We start from the raw sequence: 12,371 nt of genomic DNA, 5'->3' as shown, positions 1-12,371 counted from the left end.
AAAAATTACAGCCGTTAACAGCTGGGAAATAATTTGTTTTAAAACCAAAAATATAGAAAAGTTCAGGAAATATTACCCAGAACTGCGGTAACAGTATAAAATGGTTAAAATATACAGCGCATAGGCCACGTATGCTTTCTAAGAGTAGTTCTGAAACAACCATTAAGAGAAAAACGAAACTGTCTGCAGTTCACGGAACCAAGTGCGTTCATTATGTTGAAAACATCCATAAAATAACGCGGAAATACAACTGCGGAAAATATGGGAACACATCTAGGTTTTGAGAGTGCAACAGCACAAAAAGGTCGAATTTAAGTTTTTACTTTTGCTTGTATCATTTTTATATATTAAATTTGCGTAACTAGATATGTTCACAAAACATTGCGCGATTTTGTCCTGATTTCCACTACTCTATATATAGGCTATGTGTAGTGCCAAAAAATCAGCCATAGGTTTAACTCAAATAGAATGGCCATTTATTAAAGAAACATTGCAATGCCTTCAGAAAACTTTCAAAAAAGACAAAATTGAAAGAATATTTCAATATACAAGTTCCCTTTTAATAACGGAAGTTTTGGACAATTAAGGCAGTTCAATCTTGACACGTTTTGGTGTTTGGTCCACAACATCCAGCTACATTTTTAAATAAATTACTAAATGGCATTTACACTTAATAAACAGTCAGTGAAAGCTTGATTGTTTTAACATAATCTTTTAAAAACATAGCTCTCAAAAGCGAGAAGAAACTTACGTGTTATTCGGAGTAACACTGTCCTTTACAAACCAAGATAACGCTTTTGTCTCTCAGAATCATTTTAGTCCATGAAGGGGTACGAGTAAAGGAATTTTGGGCTGACTGAAAAACAGCGAGAAAATGGAGGAGAAAATGGAAATATCTTGGTCAGAACTTGCTGCAATCGTAGACAAAAGCCCCCGATGTACGGTAGATGGACTGTGTAGAGGGAAAAGACATTTGACAACTACTATTTCCGTTCACCGGGGAGTTATTTAAGCCAATTCTTTGGGATTCGAACATCTCGCGGACGGAGTGGAAGTTCTGCTGCTGCGCGGGGTAAGTGGCACCGAGGTGGCTCAGGTCTCCCGCCTGGTTCAGGTACCACGAAGCGAGCCGCCCTTGGTGTGGGTGGTGACCGTCCTGACCCGAACTTAGATTGCCGTGGGTCAATGAGGACGTGGTGGTGGTGATCGAGTAGTCGGGCAATGTGTCGTCCACGGTGGTTGTAGGTTCTAGGTGCGCCGACCTATCCCCGGCATATAAACTCATCGCTTGCATATTGCAATGGTAGGTCGCGTTCGAGCTATTGGATATAGCGTTTTGGTTACAGGGCGGGCTATAAACAGACGTAGGATTTGGAGAATAGTTCAGAGACATAGAAGGGGTTATACCTGTCCTGGAAGAGGCAATGAGGGTGGCTGAATTTAGTTCGGTTGAGCCCTGAGGGGACCCTCGGAGGGAGGTCATGATGTTGTCCACGCTGAATCCCTGGGCTGGGGCCTGGCTGTGATGATGATGTTCAGAGTTTTCCAGGCTGATGGATCGATTGGACGGGATGCTGTGCGGGCTGCCGGTGGACATGCTACTGCTGCTGTCAGGGCTTTCGATTTTTGGCACTGTGCTCAAGGTGGGGGACACGGCCTGCGGAGGTGTCGACGTCCCGTTCTCGGTCTTTATGTCCTGAATTCTGACCGGCTGGGAAGCCTGTGCTGGCTGCTCGGATTCCCGACTCTGCTGCCGGGCTGTCGGCTCCTTACCCTGCCTGTCCCTGTCATCCTTTTCCTTCTGCGCGTCCTTCTTTTTGAAGCGCCTCCGTCGCCTCAGAAAACTCCCGTTCTCGAACATGTTGTAGGAATCGGGATCCAGAGTCCAATAGCTGCCCTTCCCAGGCTTCTTGTCATCGCGGGGCACTTTGACGAAGCACTCGTTGAGCGACAAGTTGTGTCTAATACTGTTCTGCCAGCCCTGCTTGTTGTCTCTGTAAAATGGAAAGCGTTCCATAATGAACTGGTATATCCCGTTGAGGGTTACCTTCTTGTCCGGCGAGTTCTGGATAGCCATGGTGATGAGGGCGATGTAACTGTACGGCGGTTTGACCATATCCTTCGGCTGAGGTTGAGGTGTGTACGGTCCATAAGCTCGAGCCATGCTGGCAGGGTACTGGTCGTGGGCCGGGTGAGAGTACATGCTCATTGGGGCTGGCATTCCAGTATACCCACCGCCGGCTGCTCTGTAGTAACTTTGGTCGCCGCTAATGTAGGGCACTACGCCCAGTGAATTCGGGCTGGAGACGGAGTAGCGCGCCTGCATTTTTTTTCTCTCCACAGTTCCGTATTGCTTAACCAGAGCGAAACTTCCAAAGTCAAAGGTAGCGTGTCTCCAGTTTTTTCCCCCACTATATGTAACTCTGAATAGAAAAATAAGGCTCCTGTTAGCGTAAAGCCTAAAAAAAGTTGAAAAGCGTCAGTAAGATTTCAGCAGTCGCCGCCTCTGTCTCCTGAAAGCAACATTGGAGAACTCGTGAACTTTGAGCATCCGTCACTGGAGGGGAGTTTTTACGCAGTTACTTTTTCTTTCCCTTCACTGCTTGAAGGCTCCTCCCCAACAGACCACGGCATCCAATTGGCGAGTCTGGAAAAGTTGGAGGGACGCTTTTCTCCTTACGGCCACACACACTCCTCGGAAAAACGAGGTGTTAGGAAATGCCAGCCCACTTCAGTTTATACCAATTACTGAAATGAATGTGCGTTGTTCAGAAATTCTAGCAAACTTAGTTTACTGATTCTGAATACTGATTCTACTGTAAATTGAATATATGTCTTATCTATTGTGTTTTGTCAGTACGACAAATCGTACTGTCTACCCAAGATGTGCGCTCAATGAGATACGTATGTTTGTTTGACATGGGGTTTTACAATAAATAAATAAATAACATAAATAACACAAATAAAAAAAATATAAACTATGCATTTCATAATTCATTAATCATTTGTTGAGCAACAAATCTCTCAGTAAAACGCTTTGCATGCACATTCATTTAAATGATTATACTCATTATACTATTTAAAAAACCTAAACCTAAATGTAGGTTATTTAGCCAGATATAATACTTTAATGATAGGGGATGTATGTCACGCAAACAAATGAACTGCAAAGTAAATAATTCATTCTCGTCCATTTTTCTTTATTAAATTCCCTTTTTCATAATCGGAGAGCATCCCGTATGCAGACTCTTTCTTTGTTTATGTCCCGCAGTTTAGAAGATTACTCCAAGGTTTATTAACATAAGATGGAGTTAAATGTTTCAATCAACACCAACACGAGATCAAAGCGCGCGGGAGACCCAGTGCACCGCGTGCAGTAGGAATGGGCGGAATACGAAATCTAATTACTGTTAAATTAGAATCATTTGGCAGAAAAAGAACAAGGTGTGAGAATGTTCCGACGTGTGAAGGTGTCAAAGGGACTTTCCTCCGTGAACCAAACGGATTCCAAAAAACTTGCAGGTGTCATTCTCAGTCAAAAGGTGTAAATAGCATAATCCAAATTTTTCACTTTTGTTTTCCAAAACAAACGGGTTTATTTGCTTGGAAATAACTTCATGATAATTAGAATGTTTACCGGATGTTTATATTTAATCAATATCTAAAATATGAAAGTATAGCTTAAGGTTCTTATGGCGTTTCAAAAATTATATAATTGTATAATATCAAAAAATGTCCGATATTATTATTATAGACCGCGACCATGTTCTGGATGGATGGATGCGGATTTGGGTGTTTTACGCGCTTTTCAAAATAAAACATTGACATCTACAACACAAATGCTAATTGTTTTATTAACTGTCTTGTAAATAAATAGTTTGAATCAAGATTACTATATTTTAAACACTTCTGAAAAAAATTCCCTCAGGTTATTGAAATATAGTATGTACCATATTAGGTAGATTTAACTCTGTAGAGATTCATACATGTAATGTTACAACTTTTATTGTATTTCTAAATGATAAACTATGGTATTTCGTTCCATGGTTACATTTGTTTTATAATTACGCACAATTTATATTTGCTTTTTACTGGATTTCTGACATTTAAAATCAGACAAAAGATTGAAAAGCATAGCAACTAATATTTTCTATGATGTTGATTGTGGGCAGAGAAATTGATCGTAATTTGGAATTGTAATTATGCAGTATGAATTAATAATACTTTCTTGCTGATTGCGATAAAACGTCGTGATTTAACGCCATTCACATGAATTATTTCGTCATTTGGTGTTCTGCGCTCTGTGTTATTTTAATCATTTAGGAGTCGTGTCTCAAATGCTATTTCTTCCGTCATTGTTCGTTATTTCACATTACTATTTACTGAAGTCACAAAGAAAATGTTTAGTTGCCTATTATTATTATTATTATTATTATTAGTAGTAGTAGTAGTAGTAGTAGTAGTAGTACTGCACTGCTATCGCTACTGCTACAAAAATGCTACTACTGCTGTTAGGCTACTGTGAGGAATACTGAATTGTAAATATGATATGTTTGAATTAATAACGTGTTGGCTGTTAGCTTTCCCGAATCGCAAGCTTAGATTTACTATAGTATTTTGACCAGTAAATGGGTGATATATCTTAGATGGTCACAAGAAGATTATCAGCATAGGTTTTATTCCGTAATGCGCAAAGGAAAAACCTCAAGTGGAATCAGTATCACCTCAAAACAAACATTTAACATCAAAACACTTCTGAGGTACTTCAGTCTGCAAGTTTATGTCTGTTTTATCTGATGACCTCAAGTAATTACCCATAGCAGACAGAAATAACTTAAGTATCCTATCCATGTTCTGGCGAAAAGCTCATATAATTTAAAAACAAAATACACGGATATACTCTCCAAAACACTTCAACGTACAAGTGCGAAATTGTTTGGCAAATTAAATGTCAACATATTTATGCAAATTACCTGTTAAATAACCAACGTCATAGTCATACTCTCTTACATCTGTCGCTCCTCTTGCAAGTGAGTGCGGGTGGACCTTAATAGCAGATTAAAAGGCAGGCTGTTGTTTATTTAGGGCAATTCCGATATACAACTGCATGGTACTTCTGCATGTGTAGTTTTTCCAATAAATTTCTTGTTTTACTGTGGAAAAGTATCGAAGCAATTTAAAATACAGATGGTCACATAAATTAATTGCGAGCGGCCAATGTTTTAAATAGACTGAACATATAACAAAATACAAACAAGTATTATTTTCGCGCAGCTTAATCGCATAAATATATCAGATATTATACAGCAGGCTAAGACACACTTTCTGGTTGACTGTGTGGCTGTTTCTCGTCTATTCACGGCAGTTAGTGACTGGGATTGCAAAGAAAGCGACAGTTTTAGCTAAACAACAGCTTGTTCTTTGTCGGTACATCAAACCCGATGTTAAAGCGGTTCGCGTTCAGGAGAGCTTAAATTAAATTAAGCACAGAGGGAATTTACATACTACAATCGCCAAACCAAAAGACAGGAATTATACAGAAAAATGCATTTAATAAACACATAAAAAGATAAATTAAATGTCTTTCAGAGAGTGCTACAATTAACACTTCAAGTAGTCAACCAGTTTAGACATATATATAGATACTATTTATATTTAGTATATTTTATAGTTGTATATATTGTGTTCACATTAATCTATATATTACATAATGAAAACTATATTCATTGAACACATAATATTATTCGTGTCTATATTAGGAGTGCGCCGTTGTCCTTACGGTGAGCAGAGCGGTCTGACTGCGATCCACCTGTCCGATACAGAGTAGCTTTGTACGCATGTAGCGCCCTCTAACGGCTGTTCTTCGAAGCTGCGATGTCAGCCAAACGGACGGCTACGCGCCTTCTGGTGTCATTTCATACTGCGGTTTCAACAAGATGCGTCCACGGACAAATTAGTCTGCTGTTGTTGTTGATATGTGAAATCCTCTGCTAATGGGAGAAAGCTTTCAGTGTAGAAAGGCATACAAGGATTAACTAAGCCTCTTAAATCATCTACAACATGTCATCGCGGAAATACGAGAACCATTGCAATAGCTAAACAAGTGGAGTACATTATAATCACATATAAATATACTTTTAAATATCTCCAGTGTTGATTCGATTAATTCGCAAGTAAGATGTTGATTCGATTAATTCATAAGTAATATGTAATTCGCAATATGTGTCAAACCGTTCTGTGGTAACCAATATAATGTATGAAAAAAATCAGTAATATAAATCTATGTTTATTTGAGAAATTACTACGTTTTGACTAAGTAGATATAAATGGCCTTTTATAAATGTTCACGTGCAAAATCGAGTTCACGTCAGAGACTGGCATGTACACGGTCGTACTTTTTAAATAGGCATATTTATTATCAAGTGCTTGGGAACGATTATGATTATTATGATTATTATGATCATTATAATCCAACACAACATTAATAAAATCGTAAGTTTTATTATTGGTTGGTATTTTTGGCTTGTGAGCGAAATATTATCTAAATTTAGAATGTGCAGTGCCAAAATATATAGTTCATACTCTTTTAGCTTTGCATCCCATGTTCTGAGTAATGCATGGAGGGTTTTTTTCTAGGTTATTCCTATGTGAAAAATAGATAATTTTCACAGTCTGTTTTTCGGAATTTCAAGTATTTATAGATCAGTTGTACCCTACAAGAAATGTAGGTTAGGTCATTTTCGGCACTTTGTTTTTAAACTCGCGTAACGTTACGCTAGCAATAGCGTATTTTGTGACAGGGCAATTGGGTGTGATAAAAAACACAAAATGTAAGTAGCGGTTTCACATTTCTATTACAAGATTTAGCGATTCCGCACTTTCAAAATTTGTGATCCATTTAAAAATTACACGAATTTGCCGAATTTGCCGTGGTAATTCTAGAATTAGCACCAGATGAATATAACTCATTAAACATTGTTTGTTTAATTGAAATCAAACAAAGTTTAGGGAGTTATATTCATCTGGTGCTAATTCTAGAATTACCACGGCAAATTCGATACACAGATTTAATTTCAGTTACATGCAACTTTATTTTCTTATACTGGGTCTAAAAATTTAATTTTGTTTCACTTTAATTTAGCTCACAGCTTTGGTAAACATTTATCGTTTTATTTATTTATTTTTTAATTTCGCAAGATTATCATTAGACGTTATCATTTTATTTATTTGAAGAAAGTGTTACAATTGTTCCATGACATTAATAAAACGTCATTGTTTTGTTTATTTAGAGTTACAGTTCATTTTCTTTTGTGTTTTCAGAAGATGCATTCGAATTTCAAATAAATTGTAGAGCAGGTGTATGTAAAAAAATCGAATCGTCGCTAATACTAGGCTAAATTGAAACCCCGGAGTATTCTGAATATGTATTCCTAATTATTCATTTGTTGACTAGCGTTTGTGTATAGTTTTCAGCTTTGCCACTGCAAAACCTGACAAAGCCTGCCCCCCTGCGTTCAAAGGGACTTCTCCTAAATTGCCATCACTGCTTACAGTCACCAGTCCGAGAAAAGCTTTATTTCTTGTCTGCAATATAATTTTTTTTTTCCCCCAACCGACATCATGTGTTTTGTTTCGCCAGAAAACGTTAATATTGTTGTATAACTAGTACTTCCAAACGAGAAATTTAACTTAATAAGAAATTTAAATTAAGAATTAGCAATAATTAATACATTGTGTATTTTGCGATTCAAATAAAAATCCAACACACGAAAACATTGTTTGCCACATGTGGTAATATGAGGTATTCAACAATTATAACAAATCTCTTTCATTTGTATGATACTGCTATGCCACATATTTTCATTTTCAATGCTGAATATATTTTAATTATTACCAGACCTGTATGGGCTGCAAAGACGGTGTAGAGAGGCGTGGTTTATGGACTGAGGGGATTGTTGCACAGCAGTCACAGATTATTAAAACAAAGTGGATAATAGTTTGAAGTATTCAGCAGCTGTATAAATATCATTTCTTGATTTTAATTTTCCTAGCAGAGCACCAAAGGGTAAAGCAAAACCACACATCAGACGGGTTTTTGTGTAGCAATGCAGCACGATCACACAATCATCATTCCTTATAAATTATGGTCAGAGAAAGGAACAGAGATTCTGTTCAAGTCAAACACTGTGACAATTGTGGTTTGTCCTTTAATAAAGAAGTAAAGGCCTCACATATAAAGGCATCACAGATGTTTACCAAACATATTCTGAGGTCTGCCTTTCACCTTCTGTTACTCCTGCTTCACAAACCAAACCAAATCAAATCAAACTTTAATTATCAAATGCACAACTGTACAGCATACAGCAGTAAATGCTGGTAATAACATGAGTTTCCCTGACAAGTCCCATAAATAATAAATAAGGTTAAGGATAATAAAAGGTAAATTAAAAATTAATAAAATAGTGAAATAGAACAAAGTAATTGAAAAAATATGTATATGTATGTGCAAAATATGCATATTGAAGATACTAATAGCGTGATAGACTATTGAGCTTTTGCAGATATGCAGTTGGGAGTTTCACTGTGGCAGAACTTAACCTTCCTCTTCATCTGCTCTTCTGATATGTCTTTAAAGATTATTTCAGGTCATGCGATGCTGTCACTTCTCAGCCTTCTGACTTTTTGAGGTGTATTTCTCTTGCTTTCTGTTTGTATGAATTAGTGGCCACACACAATATCTACTTATGTTTTCTTCCTCGTTTTGGTCCTGTGGTTAATGAGAACATTAAGCGTGCTGACTCAGTTGGCAAGAAGTTTGGAGGGATTTGTTTTTTTACCATGAGTTCAAGCAAAAGTTCCAATTTGTTTTATTCTGCACACCTGTGGTAATGTTATAGTACTGGGAGGAGACTGCAGGGGGCACAGTGGCTGGGAGTGGGCGGCGCATTTTTCATCATATTGCCATCTTAGCGCACACCCCCAACATCTTCATTTCACACTGCTTTAGTCAGTGGAAAGAGCAGATGGCGAGTGTTGATGTGCATTATGATGTAATGATACCTTTCTGAAAGGTCTTGTTGACTGGGCTTGTTAAGGAATAAAAGTTCTCTCGTGTGTCAATGATAAAATGATGAATGTTCCACTGCGCCATTCAGCAAGTGGTTCTGAAACACCAATTCCTGCAACAATCTTAGCAGTACTGTGAGTTATAGATGAAAAAAAAAACCGAAAAAGCAGTGTCTGACATACAACCTGATGATTAAAATGAAGCCTATTGTAAGCCCTCTTTGGGGATACCCAAAGCAGGCTGAAAGCGTGAGGTAACACAATTGCATGGATGCCAGACTCTTTACAATCACACAGGAAACTAATGAGTACAAATGTATAAAGAAAGGGTGAGAAACGAGACAGGCCTCCTACCCACAATGTACAAGCAGCGTGATGAAAATGAAACAGACATTTAGAGGAAAGATTGGGCTTTAAGCAAGGCTTAGAATCAACACAGAGGCAGGCAGGCAAATACTAAAGGCTGTGTCCTTACAAGGTGCAAGAAAAAATACACTAAACTACAGGGCTCTCTGTAGCTTTGCGAAGCCCTTTGCGAGATACCGCTGCCTTCTCCACCACCACCTAAACAAATTTATAAGATTCCTGCCTCAAGACACAGGACACAGGACGGGGCAACATGAAAACTAAAAGTAAACTGTTTCAAAATTGTCAAACTTTATTTCAAGCTGTACTGTGTCCATTGAAGGTAACGCATTGGAGTGCCAGCAGAATGGCCCCAAGTAGCCATTTACAGTATGTATGGCCCTGTATGTAATTGCTATTGTAAGTACTTGTTGTGTCCCCAGTTGTCGTGTGTGCCCTGGCCCTGTCATATGAGAACCCGGTCTGGTCCTGGCATGTCTTTAGCCATTGTATAAATGACCCACTGTATGTGTGCCTTACTGTCCAGCATCCGACCTCCCTGCGGTTCTCCGTTATGTGATATCGGTGTGTGGTTGTTGCCTGCTGTGGGGTCCTATTAAGGGTTAAATTAAAGAGCAACTTTGTGTGAAACCGTCTCGCTTCATCTCTTCTGCTGTTGTAATGCCTTGGTCTGCCAAGTGCTGCATCGATATGAAAAGTGGGATTCTAGGAGCGGCCACATTGGTGCTACTGGAGCGGGTTCTACTGAATATTGCCCTGACAGTCCACACCAGCCTGGCAGACCTGCAGGCAGCTGTGGAGCCTCAAACCGGGACAGGCAGTGGTATTGTGGAGAAGACGTCCATAGGGTGTATGAGGGGAAGCTTTTCTGTTAGTGCTGCACACTTTTACCCAGAGGCCTGCACCAGAACTATCAGCAGATGAGCTGAGAGCACTGCAGTGAAGGAGGCGCTGCTCTGTCCTTCCGAAGCACACTGGACCTGTGCAGTGCATTCTCAAACTGCTCCAGCCAGCCTGCCAGACCTCCACGGGAGATGGCAACATTGGCATATGAGGAAGATGAGTGCTACTGCAGACTCTGACTGCTCACTGGCCATCGAGTGCTCTCAGCCTGCCAGCTCAAGGAGTCATGGCAATACCCCAGCTGCAAGCAAAACCATCAGAGACAGCAGGCAGAGATTGTTCTATTTGGCCACGAGGAAGCATGTGACAGCCAGGAGACCCAGTTGGCTCAGGAGTACCGTGAGCTGGATGATCAGTGGGAATGGGACCAGTAGGACTGGGAGCAGCTGCATGAGTCCATAGAGCAGGAGTGGCAGAAGTTGGAGCAGCTGCTGATCAGCTGGGAACAATAGTTCAACAATCAGAAGCAGCAGGCTGAGTTAGCAGAAGTGGAGTTACTCGGCTGCGAGGAGGCGTGTCGCAGCTTGGAGGCCTAGCTGCCCCAGAGGTGCTGTGAGCTGGAGGAGGATGCGGAGCTGCTGTGCAAGTCCATGGAGTGGGAGTAGCACAGAATGGAGAGGATGTGAGAGGACCACCACCTGGAGCAGGAGGCCATAGCTGCAGAGGCTGCGCTTCATGACCGTGATGGGGCATGTCTTGCTCTGGAGGCCTGGCTGGCTAAGGAACACTGCGAGGTGGAGGAGCAGTGGGACCAGTACCAGTGGGACCTGGAGTGGTTGCACGAGGCCACCTGATCCAGGGGAACAAGAGGGGCAGCAGGTTCCCTCTAAGCCGCATAAGGTGAAGGGTGCCCGAGGAGGGACCTGCAATGCCAACTCCTGCTAGGAGCCCAGGATCCACCAGTCTCCCAGCCTCCTCTGCCGTGTCAGTGCTCACAAGCTCGGGATCTGATGGCTCCCCTGATAATTGGAGATGGCACACTGGCAGCCACCAACGGACAATCGACCATGGGGAGGGGAGCAGTGTAGCACCAGCGGGATGCCTTCAAGTAGCAGAGCCATTGCGGGAAGACTGAAAAGAGGTTGTAACCACTGCAGATCCAAAACCTTGACCTTGCATAAACATTTTCCCAATTAGCAAATGGTTTGAGTATTACATCGGTCAGAGGTAGGGCAGTGTGGTGTTGCAGTGGTTAGCCTCACACCCCTGGGACCCAAGTTCCATGCATGTAGAGTTTGCATGTTCTCCCTGTGCTGTTGGGGGGGGTTTCCTCTGTGTACTTCAGTTGCCCCCCCAGTCCAAAAGCATACTGAGGTTAATTGGAGTTGCCAAATTGCCTGTAGGTGTGCGTGTTTGCGTGAATGGTGTGCGAGTGTGCCCTATGACGGGTTGCCACCCCACCCTGGGTTGTTCCCTGCCCCAGAACCCTGAATAGGATAAGCGGTTACAAAAAGACGGATGGATCATTGAGGTGTAACTTGTTTACGTTATAGACCGATGCTGGCCAGACATATATGTGCTATGTAGGTCTGGTTGCTGTGTAATGAATGATTGGTTGTGGAGATCAAGCAGTAGCCTTTTACTCTGGGCACTAAACATCTCATACAATCATACTATTGTTAAGAATACTTTCACAGAATTGTAAGTCAATGCTTTCTGTATTATCCATTAATTCACTGATGCTCTTTAAACTCATGTTGGTTTTGTTGTTGCCATTCATATTCATACTTGAGAAGCGTGTGATTACTTGGGGGTATTCCACAAAGCAGGATTTCCCAATTAGCTGGATAACTTAAGCCAAATGTGAAAACTGTCCAATAGGAGGAGAGACTGGACTGATTTTATCTTACATATATATTTATATCTTACATTTTATTAATATATTTGTCAGGCCTGTCCATCCCTGTCCTTATCTCGGTACCGCAAGTGGATCACCTCCTTCCTTTCCCCGTCTGCACCATGCCCTGAGTCTGTAACAATATTGTTACTTGTCATTTCTTCCATTGTCATGTTTACAATTGTTTTTATTAATATAC

At 40.6% G+C, this 12,371-nt stretch overlaps 1 protein-coding gene across 1 annotated transcript; it reads right to left on the bottom strand.

Moving 5' to 3' along the window:
- Positions 1-459: 459 nt before the first annotated feature.
- LOC111850034 (forkhead box C1-A) lies at positions 460-2,599 on the bottom strand. Its single transcript, XM_023823455.2, has one exon. It carries the CDS (start codon positions 2,324-2,326, stop codon positions 902-904), a length of 1,425 nt encoding a protein of 474 aa, XP_023679223.1. The 5' UTR covers positions 2,327-2,599; the 3' UTR covers positions 460-901.
- Positions 2,600-12,371: the final 9,772 nt, after the last annotated feature.

Source organism: Paramormyrops kingsleyae, chromosome 1 (assembly GCF_048594095.1).
Source record: "Paramormyrops kingsleyae isolate MSU_618 chromosome 1, PKINGS_0.4, whole genome shotgun sequence".
In the NCBI taxonomy this organism is placed as follows: domain Eukaryota; kingdom Metazoa; phylum Chordata; class Actinopteri; order Osteoglossiformes; family Mormyridae; genus Paramormyrops; species Paramormyrops kingsleyae.
The sequence above is the reverse complement of the archived record's forward strand: the minus strand, read 5'-3'. Positions and strand labels throughout refer to the sequence as shown.

Coding starts and splice junctions, on each gene's coding strand:
- LOC111850034 (XM_023823455.2), bottom strand. CDS start 2,326: ATGCAGGCGCGCTACTCCGTCTCCAGCCCGAATTCACTGGGCGTAGTG.